The sequence below is a fragment of the Pipra filicauda genome, unplaced genomic scaffold (genome assembly GCF_003945595.2).
Source record: "Pipra filicauda isolate LSUMZ 115617 unplaced genomic scaffold, ASM394559v2 scaffold635_size200075_pilon, whole genome shotgun sequence".
NCBI classification, from domain to species: domain Eukaryota; kingdom Metazoa; phylum Chordata; class Aves; order Passeriformes; family Pipridae; genus Pipra; species Pipra filicauda.
The window spans coordinates 104,516-129,327 of NW_024104793.1; the positions used below are offsets into that span (position 1 = coordinate 104,516).

At 46.5% G+C, this 24,812-nt stretch overlaps 1 protein-coding gene across 3 annotated transcripts in view; it reads right to left on the reverse strand.

The window, feature by feature from the left end:
• Nucleotides 1-1,598: 1,598 nt before the first annotated feature.
• The window catches only part of SLC4A11 (solute carrier family 4 member 11), a 92,834-nt gene continuing 69,620 nt past the window's right edge, over nt 1,599-24,812 (reverse strand). For all 3 annotated transcript variants that reach the window (XM_039388339.1, XM_027712687.2, XM_027712688.2), the window contains 7 exons: nt 20,682-20,931; nt 19,882-19,988; nt 18,628-18,796; nt 15,155-15,328; nt 10,341-10,536; nt 8,646-8,815; nt 1,599-5,233 (listed from right to left, as the gene is read on the reverse strand). In XM_039388339.1, the coding sequence (XP_039244273.1) occupies nt 5,170-5,233; nt 8,646-8,815; nt 10,341-10,536; nt 15,155-15,328; nt 18,628-18,796; nt 19,882-19,988; nt 20,682-20,931 (1,130 nt within the window). In that variant the 3' untranslated portion in view covers nt 1,599-5,169. The remainder of the gene's footprint in view (nt 5,234-8,645; nt 8,816-10,340; nt 10,537-15,154; nt 15,329-18,627; nt 18,797-19,881; nt 19,989-20,681; nt 20,932-24,812) is intronic.

Sequence of the window (24,812 nt, forward strand, 5' to 3'; positions counted from 1 at the left end):
AGCAGCTCTTTGCAGCAGGGATGCAGATGGGAAGCAGAAGGCAGCACCTCCCCCAGGACAGGCTCTTAAATATTTAATGTGACAGCAGAACAGAGCCAAGTGATTCCAAGTTCATGCAGCATTTTGTACGAGGGGAGGAAAGACAGAACCAGGGATTGTCTTGGTGTGAAAGGAAAACACACAAAAGCTGTAAGAGGAAAAGTGCTAATTTGTGTTTCTATGTGCTCCAGCAACTCCCTCCTCTGTCTGCTCTTCCACAACAATGATAGTTTGCTCTCTGCAGCCAGTCCTGCACTGGCCAGGGTTTGGCACTTAAATGCCTTCATCAGATATGAAAACAATTAGAGGAGACTATTCTCACATCCACAGGCCTCAACACAGAGAGAAAAATGGGGCAAACCCATCCCATTATGTCCATTGGAGTTGTTTTGGAAGCCTGAAAAACAGAAGCAGGACAGCCCAACTGGAACACTGGGCCACGACAGCTGAAGAGAAGCAGAGGACAGTGCAACTGTTGGAGAGTTATGAGTCCTTCAGAATTCCTTATGATGGCAAAGCAAGCCCCAAGGAGCAGCCACTGCCACACTGTTGCTCAAGTTCTCCAGAGAAAAATTCCCACTTGGCACTTTGGCAGAATTTCCACAGTGGAGATTCCAGAGCCAGCTTCCAGAGGAGGGCTGGGGAAGTGAAGAGCGGGGTCAGGAGATGACAGAAAATGGTTTTGTGCTGAGGTTTAGGGGGAACAGACACAAGAGATGAGCTTGAGCCAAGCCTGGTTCTGCCCTTTAAACTTCCAGGCAGGCAAAACACCCCAAAGGGCACGTTCAGAATGCAACAAACAATAAAAAAAAACTTTATCAAGGAGGAACACGAATGTGTGCCAGTGATGGTGTAGATGGTTGGTAGGACACAGACTGGGAAACAGGAGGTGCTTTTGGTGACACAACAGGTCTCAGACCCATTTTTGTTGCCAACCCTTTCCCTCCCACCCCGAGTGTTCTTCAGCTCTCTCCAGCTTTGGCCAACTTCATGTTTCTCCAAGGAGTGTCCACAGAACACAGCCCAGGTTCTAAAGCAGCCAGACACCACAGGCAAAAGTTGACAGAGTTTCAGTCTTTGGGTACAGCTGATGTGGATCTTTTGGGGAGAACTCTGTGAACCCCAGTACCACCCCAGAGTGACCATCTTCCAGATCTCGATTCAGAGCATCCCAGTTCTCACAGGTCATTGGGAAGAGGGGTCACGTCCCACAGTCTTTGGGGCTCACCTTGGAGCATTTCAGCAGCTCTGGAGGAAACCAGCTGAATTCCTTCACTCCATCCCCATCCTTTCACAGCAAGGCACTGATGCACATCCAAGCAGAGCCTGACATTTATTAACAGCTTCACATGTTGACTCCTGGGAGTCTGGGGGTTGTTGCTGGTGGAGTTGTCAGATTCGCTTCCTAAGCAATCCCGAAAGTGCTGCCCTGCTTGTTCAGCACTCCCTGTTTTCACCAACTTCCCTTAATTTACATGGAGAAACACATCCATTTCCATACAAAGCATGTCAAGATTATTTTTGAAGGCAACAAAATAAGTCTCAGACCAAGGAAACTATTCAGGTATAAATCCAACTTTTAATTGTCAAGCTCATTCTCGCTCCTACATTCAATGCAAGGATCAAAAACCACACGTTTGAGAGCAGAAATTTATTCTCTCCCCAGTTTCTGATCGTTTTGGCAGCTGTCAAAAAGTAACTTCCACAAATCCACTCGTTCCAGCAGCTTTTCCCTACCTTGTGGTCCCAGGTGAACACCGTGGACTCTCCCAGTAGCTCATCTCACAAACCCAGTTCTTTGGCAACAGTTACACAGAGCATTGTGCGTATATAAAGAGCTTATAATAAATCTTCTTTTACATTCTAATTGTCTCAACCTTCACAGAAGTATTAAAGTGTTCAATCAACTCTGAACAAACCCTCCTTCCCTGGTCAGCCCACTTCCTGGAAACGCCTGCACTTGAGTCAGCAAAACCAGAAGCAAACGAGAAGAGAAAAGGCATGAAAAATAAAAATAATCCTCTGCAGGATCATGACAAACCCTCAGGAGACAAGAGGCCTCCATACATCTCCCTTCTACCCATATATTGGAGAAATGGGTCCAAATATTCAACCAGTCTAAGCCAGCACAACTTTTTCTCCCCCAAATTGTGCTGATTTCCCATCAGTTGATTTTTTTTCTTTTTTTTCTCTTTGGGCCCCTGTAGAATGAAAACCCTGCAAAACAGAATCCTACTGATGCTACAAAGAAAACACAAACACTGAAGTCACACTGGTAAAGCAAAATAAAGGATATAAACAAGAGTTGTGATGGATATTTAACCCTCCCTGCTACCTGCACTTTACATTATCTCGGCAACATCTGACCCCATCTGAAATTGGTGCTTTCAAAGAGGCTTTAATGGGGGTGGTTTTGGTCCTTTAAGTGAGGAGTGGAGGGTACATCTCAAAACCATTTCCTCTGGCAAGACCTGCAGGCCAGTTCACCCCACTGTGGCTCTGTGCTGGTGGAAATCCCGCCCAGAGCCTCTGCTCTTCCTCAAAGAGGACCAAAGCCACATTCCCTTGGGCACATCCCCTCCTTCCTCCAGCTCCAGCATCCAAAACAGGATTTAAGCCACCCCACAAAGGTGACTTTTCCCTGTGGAGAGCAGAGACACCACAAATTCACCCCCAGGGCACGTGTGTTTTACAGCTTTACTCCACCACAGGATGACACTTCTGATTGCAGCTTTGGTTAAATCTTTTGACATCTGTGGGAAAAACATTTTATTTCAGCCTCATCAGGCCTTTGCACTCCCTGTCTCACAACAGGTCCTGAGCTGTTGGCTGTCACCTGCCCTCCCTTCTGCTGACTGGAGATCAGACACACTCTCACCACCTCCACAGTCCTGTTCCTACACACAGGCCTTGGTAACAGCTACCTGTGATCTCAGCCCAGAAGTGACTCAAAAGCCAGGAAATACCGAGAAAAGCGGTCAGAAACCACACACAGGTTTATTCCTGCTGTCCTGGCCCTGCTCAGACACAGCCTGAGCTCCCCCTGCTCCCTTTGAGGGGGACTGAAAGCCAAACAACCTGCTTTGATGCGCTGGGGTGGCCACCCTGACCCTGGGACTCCTCAGCAGCCCCACGAGATTAGACTGGTGCCACATGAAGGTCATGGTTTTAGGATCACACAGTGTTGTTTTGCTTGCTGAGCTCAGGGCCTTCCCCTGGGATTCCTCAGGGATACATAAACCATGGCCATGCTCTTAGGAACACTCCCAACACTGCCCTCCTCCATCAAGGATCAATACAAAAGATGAAGGGTTCGGTAAGGAAACCAAAAAATTGGTTTTTAACACACGTGCTTGAGTGCTACAAAAAGGTTAAACACCCCCTGAATTAAGTGCAAACACACCAAATCTTCAGTGGTTTGAGCCTGGCTTAGTTTCAGCACAGCTTTACACCCTCCCTCATTACAGGGCTGGTCTCCCTCATCGTGCAGAGGGTGGGGTGGGAGGACCCCCCACTGATAAAAACTCTGCACCATTTACTGGGCAAGCAACTGGTAAGAAAACACTTCTCTGTGCTGACATATTTGCATTTTGTTTTCTGTTGCTCTCCCTCCCTCATTTCTACTGCTTTGAAAGGTCATTATCAGGGCCCACCACTTTCTGAACGCTCCACCTGTGACCTCTGATGTGCAGCAAGGGGCAAAGCTCTGAACCAAAGGGCAGCTTGTTTCACAGTACTCCAAAAAAAAAAAAATAAAACCCAAACCTGACCATAGTACGAGCAAAATTAAATAAACTGAACTTATAAAAGACAGCAGAAGTTCAATTCATCCAGAAATATAATATAACACCTGGGAGTGAGGGGGGGGAAACTGGAGATCAGCTACAAAACAGAAACAGTGAAATGACCAACAAATATTGATTAGGCGAGAGAGGAAAACTTTTCATTGCATTCTGTACATGGAAATTAAAGGCAAAATTCACATGTTGGAGCATCAGGACAGAATGATGAAGGTCTCAAGCCACAGGACGAAGGAAGCAAAGGAACACCTTGAATAAAGCAACACATGAACAAAACCAGTAACTGAGCAGCTTCCAAAGGGGAAAAAAAAAAGTGACCATATCTCAAAATGAGAAAAAGCAGCACTGAAGCAGAGAACAAGTGCAATCATGGGAAACACTGACTGCACAAAACACTTTGGATATTTGGAAAGAATCAGGCCTATCTGTATATCTATGCAAAATATATACACAAATCCATATGTATATATGTACACATAGGCACTCCTGTACATATGTATATGCAACCATAACACAACTGCCCTGGGATGAGGATCTGACTCTGGGTGCAAGAAAAAAAAAATGCTGCAGTTGTGCAAAACTACAATTCTGGGTTTGATTACCGAGAAGGAATGGCAGAAAATCCAAAATAATTCCCAAATAGCTCAGACCCAGCTGTGGTTTCATCAACATCGCCATGAGAGCCCAACCTCTGGATGTTTCCAAGCTCTTTTGTAGGAATTAAATATTCATCCAAAGCTGGGGATTGTATCAGTACATGTTACAGCTGTTTCCAAATACCCACTAATCTGGAAGAGTGGCCAGAAACCTCTCCTGCCATCAGTGGTTTAGCATGAGGCCATCCCACCCTGAAAACCCATTTGGGAATACTGGATGCACGGGAAATCAAACTCAAGGGCCAGGACAAGGCTGTCATTCTGCAAAAGAAGGGTCAGTTGGTGTCCTTAGTGTTTGGGAAGAATAGGATGCGGTGCATAAAAACACAAAGAGAGAACTCCCCCCACCCTGAAAGAAGGGAACACATGACAACTCTGAATCCATGCTCCAACCGTACAGACATGCTGATCTTTGGGGTTCCCGGGTTCGGGATGTGGGAAGTAGCATTTTCCACAAAGCTTGCTCGCCTCACAGCTCCAAAGAGCATCGTCCTCCCAAGTCCAAGGCTGGTTTGGGACACTCCAGCATTCCCTTGGTCTCTGACAGGTGTGTGCTGCCACGTTAGAGCAGAGAGAAAGTGGTGAAGGAAAGAAGTGCATTAGATTGTCCTGCGCCTCGGAAAAGCCGCCTGTTCCCACTCCAAGTGGGCTGTCCTTTGGGGGGAGGACCCCCTTTAGTGCTCTGCATCCATAGCATCCAAGTACTTGGCTTCGATGATCCTTGGGAGCAGGTTATACCTAGGGTTGAAACAGAGAAATAAGGTTAGTGCTTGTTTGGAGTCACAGAGCCTTTTTTTTGTCTGCCCCAAGACTCCCCTGGTCGAGTTTGTCCATGAGATTCTCTCCCAGCTGAAGGGGAGAAATGAGGGACAGTGAAAACAACCAATCCTGTAAGCAAATACAGCATTGACAGGAACAACAGTGCAAAGTTCCTTCTGGAAGGAGCCTTCTGCTATCAGCTGAAAAGGAAAGAGAATCTCCTCAGCCTCACAGGAGAGAAGCAGCTTTCCTAAAGTGCTCTGTCACCACAAAGTCTTCAAGATGCCAAAATTGTACCACCCCACCCAAATCTACACTCCTGGTTTGTGCTGGGGCACCCAGGTAGTGCCTTCCTGCTGCCTCCAGTTCGCAAATGGATGCATTGCTTTGCCACGAATTCCCATTTATTTCCAATTTCTACTTTTTTCATCACTTGCTGGCTCAAAGAGCTGCACACAAAAGTTCTCTGAGTACCCCAAGTCTCTCCTTGCAGCTGTCACCACAATGAAGCTTTAACAGGTAAACCAGAAGCTTTGGTCTTCAGAGAAGCATCAAATGTATCAGCAAGACTCGTGACCGTGGCAAGAAAATAAGAAGAGCCATGACTTGCATTTGTCCAGCTGCTGATAAGACTTCATCCCAACCTGGAGACTGGATTCTCCATTGGATGGTGGAGACAGTGAATCCCTTACTTTTGGGCTTTTTTAAAATTTGTTTGTTTGCAAGAACATCCTCAAGGATTGACGTATTTGGGTGACAAAGGTGTGGTGCTCTAACAATATGCTCTGGAGCTGCTTTCATTAAATCCTCCTGCATATTTAGTGTGACACTTTCCCTTGTTTAACAAGGAAGGTGTTCCTCAGCTGTTAAAATAAGGCACAAAGCACCAGAAAGCCCAGTTTGGGACTTAAATAGCTGTGCAAGAGATCCCAAACATCAGCTACTGCTGAGAAGTACCAGGATCTCCTTAAATAGACCCACCATAAAATGAAATGCTTGACAGCCATGGGAGGACAAGATGAGCATCACAGAATGCTTGGAAAGAAGATGATCCTTCTCTCAGCAACCAAAAACTAGTCATCTCAAAGTTCTGGATCAAAGTCAGGAACTGGGGATACCCAGAGATCACATTTTCTTCCACTGCAATAATGGATTTCAATGGCTTCTCATTATCTCTCACATTAAGAGCACATCAGTGGTCCCTCACTGCAAATCATGTGTCTAATGCTGTTGGACAGATGGAAATGGGGCTTTGAGACATGGCTGGTGTTCTGGATGGGACACCAAGTCACGTCTCACTCATTTGTGTTTGATTCTTGACTTTGACCCCTGGCTGATGTCCCATCTCCTCTTCCTCCCTTCACTTCTTAAAAAAAATGAAAAAGGAAAATATATTTAATTTCTTCCACTCTGTCTCATCTATTTAGAGTGCCAAATCCTTGGAAAAAAGTCATTAACTACAGAGCTCATGGATCACGGTGCTGCCTTCTTGGCTGGAGGCCACAGAAACTGCACGAAAGCAGAAGAAACGAGAGGAAGGAAAGCCAAGGGCAAATTTCTGGGCTGTGCCAGGTAGCAGCATCTTCCCCTGAGCAGCAGGGCTGGTTATCCAGCTCCTAAGAAAGAACTGCTCTGGAAAGAGAAATGAGAAACACAGAGTATGAGGTGGCAGTATCTTATGTACTCAAAAGAAGACATATTTGCAGCACTGCATTATTCCACTCTTATTACAAAATCAGGTTCTTCAACAGTGAATTCTCTCCACACTAATTTAGTTTGTTATACTATGTCCAAGAATTGACTATTTAGCAAAAAGAGTGCCCCACATTTTCTTTTCTGTACTGACCTTCCTTGTATGGAAACTTCCAATTCCCACCAGAGTCAATCCCCCAGCACTGCACAGAGCTGGAGTATTTACCAGCCACTGATCCACTCACCCAAAGCAACACCAACGTGAAGGGCAGGTGAGAGATTCTACCACAGGAACAATAACTTCAGTGTTTTCCAAGACTGTTTATCTTTAAAAACCCAGCCCAAGCAGCTCTAACCTGATCCTGTTGAAAGCCATGGTAGCTTTGACATTTGCTTTTGTTTTAGGAAGAACTGGACCCACATTTACCAGCCAAGGAAAACACCACAACAGCTGCCTTTGGAGATTATCACACTGGTAGCCCTGAACTTTGAGATCAGAGAGAAGATCTCTGAGACTGCAAGCTCAAAGTCAACCAGATATCACTGGATGCCAGGCTGGCCTAAAAATAATCAAATGGACTGGAAACAGATCTGCTCCTTCCAAGATCTTATTATGGCTTCTCATTATATCCAAAGGATTGAGAGCATGAATGATTTAACTGGAGAATGACGGGCAGTCACTGCTAATGAACACTGAGGAAGAAGTTAGTTAAATTTCTCAACAATTCTCTCTCCAGACTCAAGATACTGTGGTGCCCTTCCACTTCTAAAGATCATTTTAAGACTAAATGTGGCCAGTTTGACCTGACTGATCATTGGCAGTGGCTTTCAGCAGCGCAGGAAGTCTGCAAAGTCATCCCAGCACCAAATAAGAGATAAGGATTCCTCTTAGGAGAAGTTTCCAGCTCTGCTCTGAGCACTGGCCTGAGGAAATCAAATTGCAAAGCCATGAGGAACATTATCAAATATCACTTAGAGGGAAGGCTCAGATTGAAGCTTCTCACGAAGATCAGGCATTAAAAGGAGAGTTTCTGCCTCTTGGGCAGCTGGAAGAGCAGCACCTGCCAGCCCAGAACCCTTGGAATGACTCCCAGCAGCAGTGAAACCACAGGCTCTCTGCATGATTCCTCCTCAAGCCCAAGCAGCTGGTGAGAAGGAGGTCACCACCACCCACTGCCAGGAGCTGGGTAGTCTGGGAAGTACTTCTGAACCACTCAGACTTCAGTCACAGAATAGCTGGGCTTGGAAGGGACCTCTGGAGATCATCCAGTCCAACCCTCTTGCCAAGGCAGGGTCACCTGAAGCAGGTGACACAGGGACATGTTCGGGTAGGTATGGAATGTCTCCAGAGAGGGAGATTCCACATCCTCCAAGGGCAGGTGTTCCAGTGCTCTGCCACCCTCAACATAAAGAACTTCTTCCTCACGTTGAGGTGCAACTTCTTGTGTTTTAGATCATGGCCATTGCTCCTTAATGTTCTGGGCACCACCAAAAGGGGTCTGGGACCATTCCACGACACCCCTTGGAGATATTTGTATGGATTGATGAGATCCCCTCTCAGTCTCCTCTCCAGACTAAACAGGCCCAGCTCCAACAGTTTCTCCTCTCCCTGGACTTCCAGCAGTCCAAACCTGAAGACAAAAAACATGGAAGAGACAAGAAAGGAGAAAAAAAAAAAAAAGGCAGCCAAGGTTCATACCTGATGGGGATCATCCCTATCATGATGAGTGGGAAGATCATCTTCATGTAGGGCAGCGGTGACATCCCAAACCCACAGAGGATGAGGAGCTGCAGGACCTGCAGGCCAGTGAAATAGTGGATCTTCCTCTGGGGCACTCTGCGGATGTAATGGGTCGGAGGATACGCGGTCTGGGGAGGGAAGAGCCACACATCAGACACCCAGAGACCTGGAATTGCGATGGGAGGACGTGGCATGGGATTTGGGACTCCAGGGTTTTAGGGGAGTCGCGGATTTGCACACACACTGCACAACATCAGGTCCTTGAGAGGTCCAACAGCTCAACGTGGGATTCAGAGGGTTAAACCAAGCGCCTCAAACCACAGCATTGGCAGCAGCACTCGGAGGATGACTGAGCACGGGGAACCAGGAGAGGGAAAGACACCACGCAGCCAAGAGTGCCTTTGGGAGCATCTGGAGTGCAGTGTAATATCTTGCTAAGTGCAGTAATGAGATTCCCCTGAGGAGCACTGTCAGGGCCCTGCAGCAGCATCTGAAGGGCCTGCGGGGTGTGCAGGGGGTGATGGGGAGCAGATGCACCCGGGTGCTGTCACTGCTGGATGGTTTCTCCACCTACGACCCAGCTCCTCGTGATTTTATACCCTTCATAAGGCTCCATCCTTGCCCCTGGTGCTCCCACCTCTTGGCTGAGTCCCACTAGGGGAAGACCAGGAGTTGGGATCAGGGAGGTGCAGGAAGGGGCTGTGCTCAGACTGCAGTGCTTTTCTCCACTCCTACAAGCTAATCATTTTTGAGGAATAAAGGGGGGGAAAAATGACATAAATAGGCTAAATATGGTGGTTTTCTTTTGACAGTTCCTTGCTCATGTCTGAGCAGAGGCTTTGACTCACTGTCTATACATCAATGAAGAGTATGAGCGACTGTCTGCTGGCACTGGTACAGATTCCATGGGTTTCAGATTGTGCCATGACTCATTAAAAGGCTTCCAGAGAAAGGGGAGATCTCCATATTCAAGAATACTTTTTAATTTTCCAAACCAAAGCTTGGAAAATTCCACACATAATTCGCACTAGACCCAGAAGTAATAAGTCACATACCTCAGGAGCTGTTCAACCCTCATTCAAAAATTGACATGACAAATGTAATCTTTACCCAACTTGCACAGTTTTAACCTCTGGGTTGTAATATTAGAGATCAAGATAGATTAGCAGAGATGCAGAGCCAAACGTTGGGCTTATTAAGCCCTTGACCCTTGTTACATAAGGGAAGATGAGCTGGAGACTTGCTCCAGGTACCTCCTACACTGAAAACCAACACCTTTTTAGCACCTGTAATAGAGAGGGTTTGAAAACATATCTCCCAGGTTTGTTTTCATCCCACATCAGACAGGTTTCAGTAATGCAAGTCATTTCATTTTGAGTTTAAAATCCTCTCTTGTGGCATTTCATACAAAATGAAAGTGAAAAATACAGCAAAAAAATTACCTGCCTGAAGCTTTGTGGGGGAAATCAAAAGATCACCGTTTCCTGATGTTATGCTTTAAATATTTTACATTATTTTTTTTAAATGCACATACTCTGCAGCTGACAAAACATCACAGTGGGGGTTTGAAAACTCCCAAACACCCCAAGTTTGTATGGTCGTGTGCTCAGGTTTGGAGCACAGCTTCCAGCTGTGGTGTCCCATTCCATGTACCTGTTCCTTGAGCAGCAGAGCCACCCTCTCAAAGAGCTGGTTCCCATCAATGGAGGTCAAGGCAATGTAGAGGAAGAGGCCGTAGAGGACCGGCTTTGGGATCCACTGGAGAGGAAAAGGCAGGAGCAGCAGCGACAGCCCAACCAAGAAATTTGCCACCAGGCTCGTCAGCCGGGTCTCCTTCACGCTCACGATCCTGGGAGCAAGAAAACAGGGATTAGGGGAGTAGGATAATACCCCAGAACCCTGGAAAGTTTATCCCTGCTCCATGTAGGACACGTGCCACTCGGGAAAGGGAAGCTCATCTCCACCACACTGAGATCAGCACTTCTGACACCGAGGAGGCAGAGCCCTGCTGGATCCAGGCCAGGCACTTCATCCACAGCTCAAGCAGAGCAGCTGGAAAAATGCCAAATTCACCTTCTGCAAAGCTCCACAGATCCTATCCCTGAATTAAATTGCCCTCTGAACTGATCCTGTTTAGCACAATGCAAAAAAAAAAAAAAAACAAACAAAACCAAAACCCAAACAAAACGCAAACCAAAACAAACCAGGCAAGAATCCTCTTTCTGGGCAGTAATCCTTCCCTGGGTTCACCCAGTGCATATGCAACTGGCTTCTATCCCAAAGAAAACTCACTGGCCTCTCCAGGAACTAATGAACCTCTCGTAAAAAAAAAAAAAAGAAAACAACTGCACTCTCCTGACAGCGAGTCAGCAGTTTTGATGGATTCGAGGATCTCCCTGTTTACATGGAAGGGAATGCTGAGAGCACCACACAGGGATTCAGCTCTCCTGTGGGCAACAGCAGTTGTGTTGTGCTGCAAATTGCTGATTACCATGCAAAACATGTAATTAATTAATGCAAATTTTCCAGAGCTGACAGGCCACAGATTGATTTCTTTTTTTTTTTTTCTGAGGGGAACACTGACAGGAAAGCATGGAGCAGCTTTCAGAACCTGCTCCAGGGCAGGTTGCTTTGTTTTCCTTTCACTTCAACTAAACCTGTGAGCATCTCCTGGTTTGAAAAAAATTACCAGAGACAATAGGAGGAAAGCAATGCCTCATCTGTCAAGAGCACTTGACAGAGAAAAAGAGGATTCTTAACTTTTCTTTTTCAAGAAGATAAATCCACCAATGCAGTGGATAAGCCAGTGAGTAAATCCCACTATTATCAGGAAAAAAATGGTGGTTTGGTGCCATTTAGTGACCTCATTCCCTGGATGAGACCCCTCACATTCTGAATTAACCCTGTACATAAACCTCTTTGAGGATTAACACAAAAGATGTATCAAAACACACCTCCCTCCTTCACAGAGGCACTGCTGGGACTTCACAATCCCTCCTGTCCTAAAGAAGATTGCTCCCCAGTGAATTATTTCAATATTAAGATGTTTGCTCCCCAGTGAATTATTCAAATACTAAATTTGAAAGTTTTGGTTATGAGTAAGGTCAGGTTGAACTTCAAATCTGTTCATACATTCAAGGAGCATAATGAAGCTGTGGGGATGAAGGAGCCTTTCCACACCTGTATTTGGACAGGGAGGGAAAGGGGAGCAGCCTAAAGCTTGCTCTGAGGATTTGGATAACCAGGCAGAATTAACACCATCAGTCATGAGACCTGAGGAACAACAGACACCACAAACAGTACACAGAGTCCTGAGGACAACGCTGGCATTCTTCAGTGAGTAATGGGGCAGATCATACACAATATCCAGGATTACCAAGACAGGATGCACAGAGGTGTTAACCTTTAAGTGACCTTTAAACGGGTTTAAACAGCAGGAACCACAGCTTTACTCCTTCCAAACAGACTTTGTTTGGATCCTCTTGCAGGTCTCCTGTGTCAAGGGGTCCCTGCCCCTGCCTGGAAAAGCTGAGGGAGAGTAGAACTTCACTCTTTCCAGCTCTCGTAGAACTGGGACAACACCTAAGTGGATATAGTTTGGCATCTTTCCCATTGCCTCCAGGTCTGAATCACCACAGAACAGAAGTCTTGGAGAGGATCAGAACTTAAAGTGCAACTGCAACTGCTCATTCCAAGTACTTTCAGTCTGACAAGGAGTGGTCAGACAACTTCAGAGCTACCAGAACCACTCCAGTGGCCCAGTGAAGCAGGACTTAAAGGATCCACTGAATCAGCCTCATCCAGGTAGAGCAAGAGCTTCCCAGGCTTCATCATCAGACAACCTAGAGAGGCAGGATTTCTGCTCTTTCAGGCAAAGATCTGACCCATCCAAGTGACTGCTCACAACCTGCAGGCACACACAGGTCTGCAAGTGAAGTCATGCAAATCAAAGAGCTGAGGAGCAAAACGAGCTCTGAAGGCACCACATTTCAACCAGCTGCAAGTGCAGAACTGCTCAGAGTAGCAGCCCTTTGGGAACAGATTCTTGAAGCTCAGGGAATTTTCTACAGTCCTCTCCTGGGGATGCAGCAATCACAGCACTGATCACACAGAAGATGTACTGCAACGACTCCTGCCAGCTCCTGCTAATGCCACTTATTAGTTTGGAATATTTTATAAGAACACAGTTAAAATTGCTCATAATTAACCAAACATGACATCTTTAAAGCTGATGTTCCCAGCCTTAAACTGGCCTTCTGTTAACTCTAACACTTCTCATTTCCAGGGTGAGGACATCACAGTCACATTAAGTGAACAGAAGAAAACCTGATTTCCATGTGCTCAAAGTCTGGTTTGGCCCATGAGGAAACAGCTCCAGAAAGCCTGTGCTGCAATGGAAATTAAGTAATTAATAAAGATTAAAGAGTATAATCCAGGCTCATTTCCTCAAAATTCCTTAAATATGGCTGGGATGGGATTAGCCATTCCCGAACTTCTCCATGTGAGTAACGAGTGCCTGTTTGCAGATTGACACAGGAAACTCAAATCATTCCTCTACAAGGGAGAAGAAAATTTTGCTTTCATTGTGGCTGATCTTTATTCTTGTTTGTATCATCATCCTGTGAGAGCTTTGATTTGAGTGCAGGAAAGGAGCCTGCCAAGGGAGACAGAGCTGATTTTCTAATTGAGCTTCATTTTGTTCCTCTTGCAGCAGAGCTGGCTGAGGAGGGGGGGAAGGGGAAAAAAAAGGATGACTACATTGCTTGGAGCCTCCTGTTATAGCTCAGTGCTTTGCAGAGAACAAAAAGCTTTGGCCTCAAAGGGAGTTCAAAGCACTAGGAAATCCTCATTCCCTTCTTCACTCCCAATATCCAGCTCACAGCATCGATTTGCCTCCAGCAGAGAGGAGCTTGGCTGTGAGGGAACACCCTCAGTGAGGTCAGGGCATCCCTCAGCCCTCCCAGGATAATCACAGAGCAACCTCTCTGATGCTCAGTTTTGGGTAGCTGGGTGAAGGAGGAGAGGACAAGGACAGGAATTAGTCCTTAATTCAGGCAGGGGACTTGACTTTGTCAAGGAAAAGCCAGAATGAAGAATCAAGACAGTGGAAAAACAGGGAAAAAGACACCGGGCAACAGGAGACAAGGAGGGAGGGTTGGCATGTGGCTTTCAAAGTGTAAATTCTACAGCTCTCAAAGAAATGGAGAGTAGAGGCATCCCAGAGCAGATCATGGACACAAGGAGCAAGGGCATGGACTAAAACCCTACAGAACTCAAATTTCAAAGTTGATTTTTTTTTTAAAGGGTTTACCATTTACTATATTCATGGACCCCAATCTGCTAGAGCTCCAGGAGGGTTTGGACAACACTCTCAGGGACAGGGTGGGATTGCTGGGGTGTCTATGAAGGACCAGGAGTTGGACTGGATGATCCTTGTGGGTCCCTTCCAGCTCAGGATATTCTGTGGTTCTGTGATATAGCTGTGATAGCAACACATACTAATGGGAATGCAAGCCCAAGGGACTGATCCCCCAGGAAAGATCTGTAAAAGAGTTGCAGGGAGCAGCAGGACCCAGCAGTTTCCAGATGTGGAAGGTGAAATCTGTCCATCCCTGACCCAAAAAGCAGCTGTGCCTGGTTGGGCTGGGCCAGCTGGTACCAAGAACAGCGTGAGGGCAAGGCTGGAATCAAGACAGACCCACCCCATCCCCCAAAGTAAATGACCACTTAGCCTCACTTCTGATAAGTGGCAACTCAGAAAACGAAACCAAGGCAGGATAATTAAAACTAATGGCATGTGAGTGGAAATTACCACTTCTGTGGTAAAAGCACTCAGTTGTAACACACTGAGATCAAACAGGCCAGACAATCTCTACTCTGGAGCAGGTTTCATGAGAAATAGGTTTTTAATTTATTTTTTTTATAGGTCTCTGATAAGAATCTGTTGCTCAACTCAGAACGGCAAAAAAAGTTGGTCTTAAATAGAAAGCTGTGGCCCGGGCCTGACTTCACATTTGCTTTTGCTTAAAACCAAGAGAATTTAAGCATTTTGCCTTCCCAAAATGTGGTGGAGGATGTTATGGGAGCTCTGAGATAATGGTGCATTTTTCCCACCCTTCGTAATAAGCACCAGGCAGGTCTGAGGCAGTGAATCAGCCTGGATTCTTTGTGGTGGACACATCTGGAAAGACCCGGCCTAAGCATCTCCTGAGCTTCCCACAAGGACAAAACCGAAAAAGGCCTTGGCTGACCCTTCCAGAGGAGAATTTGGACCGGAGTGGGTGGAGTTCCTGCAGGGTGCTGGCTGAGGTGACTTCTTTTGGAGCATCCTCCCTGCACTTTCACCCCTCGCGAGTCCTCAAGACGACAGCAAACTCCACAACCACACAACCCACTGCTCCCAAAGGGTCGGGAAACCACAAGTGAAACCAAAAGAGATCCAAGACGTCCCCACAGTTCCTACTTACGTCTCATAGATGTGCCCGCTCTCCACCCTCTCCTCCACGTAGGCCAGGGCCCGGACGTGCATCGGGGAGTGCGGGAAGGCCGCGTGGATCCAGGGCAGGCCAAACACGGACAGCCCCGTGTTGATCAGCGCGACGAGCAGGAGGTCCCAGTGATAAGCTGTGCCCTTCACCAGCCTGAAAGGAGGATTTTGTTGACAGTTACACCTGGGGCAAACACCACAGGCCGAGCCTGAGCTCATATGGTAACATTCAAGTCACTCAAGTGCTCTTCCACAGAGGCAGCAATCTCGCACCTCCTGAGTTATGTGAAGGCTAACAGGATAGGCTGCTCCCAAAGCAGTCGTCAGCTGGGAAGGACAACCCTGAGCAGAAAGGCAGCCTGCTAAAATAACAGCCCATGAAAATTTTATCAGCATTTTGCTCCTGCATTTATAGCAGTGAAAAATCCACGTTTATATTTGTTAGCAGAGTCCATGGAGGGAGCGGTTAAAATCCTCGGCACCGGTTAACAAACTACTGACACTGAAGTTTCTCATCTGTCTTGTTTCTAACCCTGATCTCCCTCCTTCCCCATGAGCAGGACACGTGCTTGAGATGCTGCAGTAATCCCCTAATTATGTAATTGCTACTGCATGATAAGAAAATGGGACAGGAATTCATTAAACTTCAGCTCCTCCTTGGTAGTCACAGAATCATGGAATGGATCACAGAATGGTTTGGGTTGGAAGGGACCTTAAAGATCATCCAGCTCCAAGGGCGGGGACACCTTCCACTGGACCTGGTTGCTCCAAACCCCATCCAATCCGGTCTTAAATGACTCCATCAAGGAAGGTGGCCACGTCCCCTTTGCAAGGGCTACGCTCAGAGCAGCACCAACACTGAACTCACATCTAATTTAACCTTGCCATTTTTTGCAAGGTCTGCCCCTTTTCTGAATATTCCCATCTGGTGCCAGCTGCTTAGATATTACAAGTAAAGTTCAGAGGAAAGGCTGGGGAAGGATTCAGCTCTCAGACTTTAATACCCAACTAAAAGGTCTAAGGCTGTGTTTCTGCCCAGCCATCCTCACACAACAACAGAGTTCAGCTGAATTGCTCTCTGGGCATCATCAGCTGGGAAGGTAGCACTATTTAGGTGTCTTAATGCCACCCAAACAAGCTCAGTTCAACACCTAAGCACAGACTTGGAGCCATCTAAGATACTCTACGACATGAGGTGTGTGGAGCTGGTAGATCTGACCCAGCACATGGAGATCCGAGGCCAGTATCTACCTCAAAGAGCAGCAGATGCCATTGTTTGGGCAGCAGAAATCTTGGGTGGGGTTCAGTTTTGGAACAAAAGGACTGATCTCACTGGGAGTGCTCACCTCCACTGACGGAGGAGGCCATGGGGTGACCAGGTCAGGTAGATGTCCACACTGCAGTGCCTCTGAGTGGAAGGTGCTGGCAGGAAGGGTGGGATTGTAAACACACTTCCTGCTTTGAAACCACAGCTCCTGCTCATGTGCTGCTTTCCCAGAGCAAAGGCACCCTCAGCATCCCCAGGGTTTTTGTGTCATTGTCCTGTCTGCCCTTTGCAGAGGGCTCCAAGTACAAAGGTTATACAACAACCTGTTGGAGAGAGTCCAGAGGAGGCCACCAAGATGATTAGAGAGATAGAGCACCTCTGCTGTGAGGAAAGGCTGAGAGAACTGGGAATGTTCAGCCTGGAAAAGAGAAGGCTTTGGGGTCAACCTCATTGTGGCCTTCCAGTGCCTGAAGGGAGCCGACAGGAAAGATGGAGAGAGAGTATTTACAAGGGTCTGGAGTGACAGGACAAGGGGGAATGGCTTCAACCTGACAGAGAGCAGGTTAAGATTAGATATCAGGAAGAAATTCCTTACTGTGATGGTGGCGAGCCCCTGGCACAGGTTGCCCAGAGAAACTATGACTGCCTCATCCCTGGAAGTGTTCAAGACCAGGCTGGATGGAGTTCTAAGCAACCCGGTCCAGTGGAAGGTACTGGAAGTGGAGGGTTGGAAGTAGATGATCTTTAAGGTCCCTTCCATGCCAAACCACCCTATGATGATCTTCAGGACACTGGACCCAGCACTGTGTGGGTTGTACACTTGCTCTGAGCCATGGACAGGCTTCTCTGAGCTTGTCTAGCTCAAAGATCTGGATGTCTTATCCTTGGTTATCTTCACACTGCTCAAACAGCCCAGTATTCCCTGGACTGTCCTTTACACCTGCTCTGACTGTTGTTCAGCAAAACACATCAGGTACTTTCAGGCAAATATCATCTTTTCCCTGTCTTTTTTTTTTCTACAAAAGGAAACAACTACATCTGATAAGACACCAAGAGCTCATTCTCCATTTGGCTGGTACAGACAACAATACTTTATTCTCTGATGGCACCAACAAATAGAAAGGGTCAAGTTCAAATTTTTCCATCTCTAAAAACCCACGCCCCAACACTGGATCAGCATCAGCTCAGCCCTGTAAGGAGGCATTCTGAAAAACACCCTGAACAACTCCACACAGCATTTCACATTGCTTAAGGACCCTCCAGTGGAAAATACCAAAAGTTTAGAAGAAATTCATATTAGCCAAGAGATGACCCACTTACATACAGATTTATGCAACACTTAAAGGGATATAATGGAGATAAAAAGTGGTCAAAGGGAACTAAATTAGTGTAACTGAATTGGAGCTCGTCTCCTCTCCCCTAAGATTGTGTGACTCCAGTACAACATGGAGAATGCTAATGTATATTATGCAAGGAGAGAACCCTCCCACACATTACATTAGCAAAAAACCCTTGGAGACATGGTAGTTTCCCCTGGAAAAAAACTCATACACTATCATTCTTGATATCATGTCTGACTGCAGCTGGCACAAAAAAAAAACAAACATCAGAGGGAATATTTTAATAGCAACGTCTCAAGTTCGCACATAAATTAAGGCTTATCAGACATAGGACATACTGTTTTATTCCACTTCCACCTTTTTCAGTTGGGAGCTAACAGCTCCAGACACTTCTGATGCTCAGCTCCTACGACATTTATGTAGGTCATTGACTTCTCATTTTCAACAAATTCTCTGTGCTGCAAGGGCAGTGCAAGTGTCCACACGTGTCAGACACTCCCTAAATATCCAGAGGTACATTCACAGACCTCAACCCATGCAAAATACCTACTTAACATTCACCACACTACACCTTGGCTCCCAAAACTCTTCCTGAAAAACACCTCGAGCCTTTTAGGGGGGGAGAAAAAGAATGGTGATGAGCAGAAGGTAAAGAAGAAATGGGCTGAGGTGGTGAGCTCACGGATGCTTTGAGGTTTTGGCTCACTGCCACAACACTGGGGAGGGGGAGGAGTCAAGGAGCAGAGCTACTTTCGTCTGTGGCAACAGGAGTTCTTGAAAACAGACGTTTTGGGATGCTGGGACAAGCTCTGGGTGAGCAGTGCCGGCCCCAGCCCCACGCGTTACCTGTTCTCCGGGGCGTTGGTGAGCGAGGCGACGATGTTCTGCTCGATGAAGAAGAGCATGGACAGGAGGAAGCCCAGGCCCATGGCGCTCATCACCGACCCGATGGACAGGGACTGCACAGGGGCCAGCACGAACAAGCTGTCAGCCGTGTCGTACTTAAAACTGGACACTGGAAAGAGGACGGGAATGACGTTAGGAGGCACCTTCTCGTCCAACCATCCGCGCGGACTCCGTGTTTTACCCACACCACAAACTCTTGGGAGCCGGTGCAGCCAACCAGGCGAGATGCTCTGGCATGTGGGAGCCAGAAGGCCATGGAAGACGGCTCCATCTGGCTGTTTTGGTTTATGTTTTTCCTCCATCCACTCAGAATTTGGCTGCCTTCCTGATTTGACAGATCACTGCTAGTTCTAGCGAGGCATTACATGTGGTTGAGCAAAACAAAAGAGGGAAACTTGTTTTCCACAGATGCAAAGTGGTTTTAGATTAGAAAACCTTATTTCTAACTAGCAGCTAATCAACTCAGGCATTTGAAAACTTCCTCATACCCAACAAGCCATTTTAGTATAAAATGCCCCTACTTTCCTGCCATTGGAAGCAATCCACGACGAGGGATAAATCACACATGGTCACACACCATTTTACAATCCAACTGGATGGAATGGCCATCACAGAAAAAACAAAAAGCCATTTCTTATTTGTTTCCATACATTTCCTCACATCACCCACTCACGTCACTGCAGGACAATGCAATTCCTGTCCCCATTATCGCTTCCTGATATGGAAAAGTTGATCTATCTGGCCAATGAATGGTGTCTCATTTTTAGATTTCCTTATGTAGCTTAGAACTGCCCAGATGCTCTGCACCATTTCACCTGAACTGGGAAAATCTAAACTGGAGACAGAGAGGACAGATTGGAACCATCAATTCTATGGTGGTATGACTGGCAAAAACCCTTCCCTGCCTCATAATTACTCTGCCAGAAAGTGTTGATCCTCCTTATTGTAAGATATACACACTTTAGGTTCATTGAAAAGACACATTTGGATAATTTTTCTGGAGAAAAAACTTGACTCAGCCTCTTTTGATTTGGGTTTTAAATGAAAGAAATCTCATTGTGAGGAAATCAGAGCTCTTGGAGTGGTGGGAGGTACACGCAGGGTTTGTGATATTATACTGAAGAACTTTGCTATTTTTTAGCAAAACCCCTCTAGGATTTCACTTCTCTTTTTCATAACAAAAATAGAACTTACTTTCGATTTCCTTGAAGATGCAGGAACCCACAACAGAGAAAGTCAGGACTGAAATGGGTAAGGCACAGTCGGACAGAATCTCACGGACTCTCGCGTGCAAATAGGGGCTGCAATGGAAAGACAGAAGAACTCCATCAACACCACATGGATTGACAATCCCTCAATGATTAATCCAGACAGCATTAATGCTCTAACAAGTGAAAATTCAGTCCCATCTTGCAATTTTAAAGAGACACGTGGAGTGAAGAACTGATCTAATTCAGCCTTTAGTCCTCTGGAATCTACAGCCTTCGAAGGATGAAAGCATAAGCAAAACACCAAGAAACAAAGAACTAAGCTGCAAGCTGGAAAAAATAGTCCTCCAAGCACCCATTTGTGTGTCATTTCCACTTTACTTTAATCGCTTACTGCATTTCAAATGAAAAACTTTAAGAGAATTGGAGTAAAACCCAAATCAGAGCTGGGTATTTATCTCCCAAGAGAACATTCCAATAGACCTTCCAGCACCATCAGGGATTTTCTGCCCACCAAAACAGTTCAATGCCTGTTTGGAGGGAGTTACAGGGATCCCAACGTGAATTACATGGTTCACCCAAAGGTTTTTAGAAAGTCGTTTGTGAGGCCAGTGAGTGAACACCGTGTTCTCTGGCGACACTTTCCAGGTGGTCCCCCGAGTGTCATCTCCGGCTTTGGCTTCCACCATCGTTAACAGAAGAGTTCGGGGGTTACAGGATTAAGATCTAAGCAACAGGCAACATGAAATAATCAGCAGTCTGAGCTCCAAGGCTGAAGCAACTCACCTTTTCTTAAACTGATAGAGCGTATGGCCAAGCCAAAGGGTACCCAACATCAACATGAGACTAAGGACGGCAGTTTCACGTCCATAATGCACACCATGAGTGCATGTCTGATTCTCTAGGGACATGGATCTGCTCACTGATGAATTCATCAAGAAGGTGGTATTGATGCCGAGGCTTGAAATAGCATCAGCTCCTTCTTTTCCCAAGTAATTGTCTCCTGTGCTCCCATAGTAGTAATATTTCTTAAAAACTGTACAAACAACCAACAGGCAAGCATTAGGATAGGGTTGTGACAACCAAAGCAAGTAAAATAAAGTGGTTCTTTCTTGCTTGATCATGCAGTATTAACGTTATGCTTCACCAGGTTTACAGCTCTACCTCTCAAAGCAGTGAAAAGAAACCAGAATTGCTTCTCTTACAAAGCCAGTGCTTCACAAATGGATTTTTTTTAACTTATTTTACCAGGTAAAAGTTGAATTAATCTCTACAGCAACATGTTTCAACCGTAAGGACTTCCAGTGCTAATTATTTATGTTTTGTTCCCAACTCTGGAATCACTGCTCTGAGATAAATATATTTATATACAGACACCTACTTCCAGCATCCTGCTGAGCAAATTCCATCAGAGCTCTCTGAACACACTAAGAGCAGTCAGGCTGCACTGATCCTTCAGTATATTATAAAGGGTACAGTAATTACCTTTCCTCCAAAGCTAATCCAAATTTTAAAGATAAGTGTTGATGATATGCAAAACCTGGCAGAACATTTAAATTTACACTGCAAATTGAAACAGAATTACAGAGCAACACAAAGTGAACCTGTACAAGCAAAACCCCCAGCAAAGCCCCTGGAACTGTCCATAAATGTCCAAGGTTAGCTCAGAGGCTTTTATATGAGAAATCAGCAGTTGTAAAGATACTCTTGCTCTTGAGCATTTAGTTATGTCCGTGTTTCTATGGCATTTTCCAGCTCCAAGTGTATAAAAATGGTTTTGGGATCATTTCACCTCTATGGGGAACAACAGATTGAGGAGTCACAGGAATAAAGTAAAACCAGAAGATGGGAGTTGGGCTTTGCAGCCTCAGTACTCCCAAGATATGTGTTCAGATGACAACAAACAGCACCCCCTCTCCCCATACCAGGGGAAGACAGAGGAGAATGGAAACCACCACATCAGAGCTTTGCAGTCCCTCTACCTTTGTTTTAGCCAAAATACCCCTTCAAACCTCTCATAAGGAAACTCAAAAGTTAAGGACAAAACCACCCCCTTTAGGCAATAATACAATAACCTGAAGCTTAGCCTATAATGCTCCTTCTATAACATTTTCCCCCATCTCCAAATAATAATCAAAGTTCCGAAAGCCCTAAGCACCTCAAGGTTTTCTACCTGCAGCAGCAACAGTGAAAGCAGGGAAGACAAACTGTAATTACAACATTTGAAAACGAGGAAAACAATCTTTGAACGCTCTTGCGAAGCAAGATTGGTATTTTTGCAACCACTCTGGGTCTGGCTGAAGCACAGTTTGTGTTACTGCTGGTCTGGAGCTCAGCCCAGTGTAAAATACCCCACGATGACACTTTAAATGCAGTAATAATCTTTCTTGTACCACGTTTTAAGAGTTAAAAAGGAGTCTGGGCACTCCACAAGTGGATGGGGTCAGCAGGGCACGTAGGTTATGAGGGAAAAGACCAGTTGCCTCACACTCAGTATGTCTGTATTTAAATTTAAAGATCCCAGAAGGTTTACAGTTCAAAATTTAACCACTCAGTTTGCGCCAACAGCAGCCAGAAGGGAGGAGATGACCTCTAAAGCAGGAGAAAGGACCCCTCAAGTAAGAAGCAATCTCATTCCAACCTCCACTAGAGGGGTCACACCCCAATCCTGAGGCAGGTTTGGGCCCCTCAGAAGACAATAAGGGCTGGAGCATGTTCAGGGAAGGAGCTGGGAAGGGGCTGGAGCAGCAGGAGCAGCTGAGGGAGCTGGGGGGGCTCAGCCTGGAGAAAAGGAGGCTCAGGGGGGACCTTCTGGCTCTGCAACTCCCTGACAGGAGGGAGGAGCCACGGGGTGTCGTGCTCTGCTCGCAGGGAGCAAGGGACAGGAAGAGAGGGAACGGCCTCAAGTTGTGCCGGGCAAGTTTAGATTGGATACTGGGAACATTTCTTCATGGAAAGGGTTGTCCAGCCCTGGCACAGCTGCCCAGGGCAGGGGGACAGTTCCCATCCCTGGGGGGATTTAAAAGCCCTGTGGAAGGTTTGTGTGTTCCACATCCCGTGCTACGGAAGAGGCTCTGCTCTCATTTCCTCCCCCCATCCTCACAGCTGTGTCCAGCCCTGGCAGGACACCCACCACTGCTCTGCAAACAGGTAAACTGAGGCCTCAGCACTGCCCTGACCCACACACTGGCACAGGATGGGTTGTTGGAGGATTTGTGCTTTTCAGCTCTGAGCATCAACGGATGCTGTGATTGTGGAAGTATTTCCTGGGAATTAGCAGCTGGCCAGGATGAAAAACCTGTTCACCATCACAACTGACTAAGGGTTACTGAGGCCTAGAGACACCCACAGTTACTGAGCATCTGAGAACCCAACAGCTCACACAACCCAGGAACTACACAAAGCCTATTTTTACACCTCTGTATTTAGATCTGAACTGGAACAAACAAGAAACAAGTGACTTTGGTTTGGGTCTTGTGGATCTTCTCAATCTCCCACACTATTCTATATGGCAATAATATATTTAGGGCTGATCTTTGGTGCCCTGTGTTCAGCTTGAGCACATCATTGCATGCTACCTCTGAGGATGCAATTCAGTCTGTACCCCCACCTCCAAACTAGGCAGGATTGCTCCAGTCCATCCTGGATAGAGGAAAAATCTGACCCAGGGCAGTGGTCACAGCACCAAACCTGCCAGAGTTCCAGAAGTGTTTAGACAACACTCTCAGGCACATGGTGGGGTTGTTGGGGTGTCCTGTGCAGGGCCAAGAGTTGGACTAGATGATCCTGATGGGTCCCTTCCAGCTCAGGAAATTCTATAATTCTGTGACTACGCTTTATTCTTGTATTTTAATTAAAGCCATGGGAACATGCCAAGCTGGCCAGTGAAGGCCTTCATCCTGCACCACAAACTTGCTACAAAGGATTTGATTCCTGCACATTTCTAGTTTGTTTTTATAGGAGAGCTCAGTGGACCTCGTTGCCAGCATTCAGAGAGAGCAGCGGAGCCGGTGGTGCCCTGGCTGGACCCGAGCCCTTCTCCAGCCTGGCGTGTGCTCACGCTCCCTCCAACAACATGAGCTGGCTTTGTTTTCCTCAGCTGGCTCCCCACTGTTTCCTGCAGAGTGCAGATGTCAAGATCAAACAAACACAGCTTTGGTGGCCGGCCCATGCAGCGAAAACAAGTGTCACCGGGACGGGGCGACTGCTCAGGGCTCGGTTCCTCTGTGCACTGCCACGGCCCTCCCCCTCCTTTCCTGCATATGCACCAGGACCTTCCAAAAAATCAAGGCTGGGACCAGGCTGAGGAAAACATCTGGGAAAAGGTGGCATGTCCCCTGGCACTAAGGAAGCCCCAAAGGTGATGTCAGCTGGATAGCTGCGACGTATTTAACAGCATGGAGAAGATCCCGGCTTCATCTTCCTACCTAATTGCTCAGATTTGGGTTGGAGCTCAGCCCAGTGTAAAATGCCCCATGTTCAGCCATGAGGCCATTTTAAAGGCAGTAATAAACTTTCCTGTACCATCTTTTAAGATTTCAAAAGAAGCTGGGCACTCCACAAGTGGATGAGGTCAGCGGGGCAAGTGGGTCACGAGGGAAAAGACCTCACACTGAGTATATCTGTATTTAAATTTAAAGATCACAGAAGGTTTACATTTCAAAATCTAGGATAAAACCCTAGATGCACTGCATTTAAATTGGACTTTTTATTTTGCTCAGATTTGAGCAATTAAGGTTTGAGTGGGAGGAAGAAGTGGCAGCAGCAGCAACCATCACCTCCTGCTACAAAACAGGAGGGGAAGAAGAAAGCCAAACACGGAGCTGGGAGTTGCACTGGTGTCATATCTTTAAATATGAGCTCTAAGAGGGTGAAGGATAAAGTCTGTGCCTGCCAGCACTGGTGTCATCCTGTGTC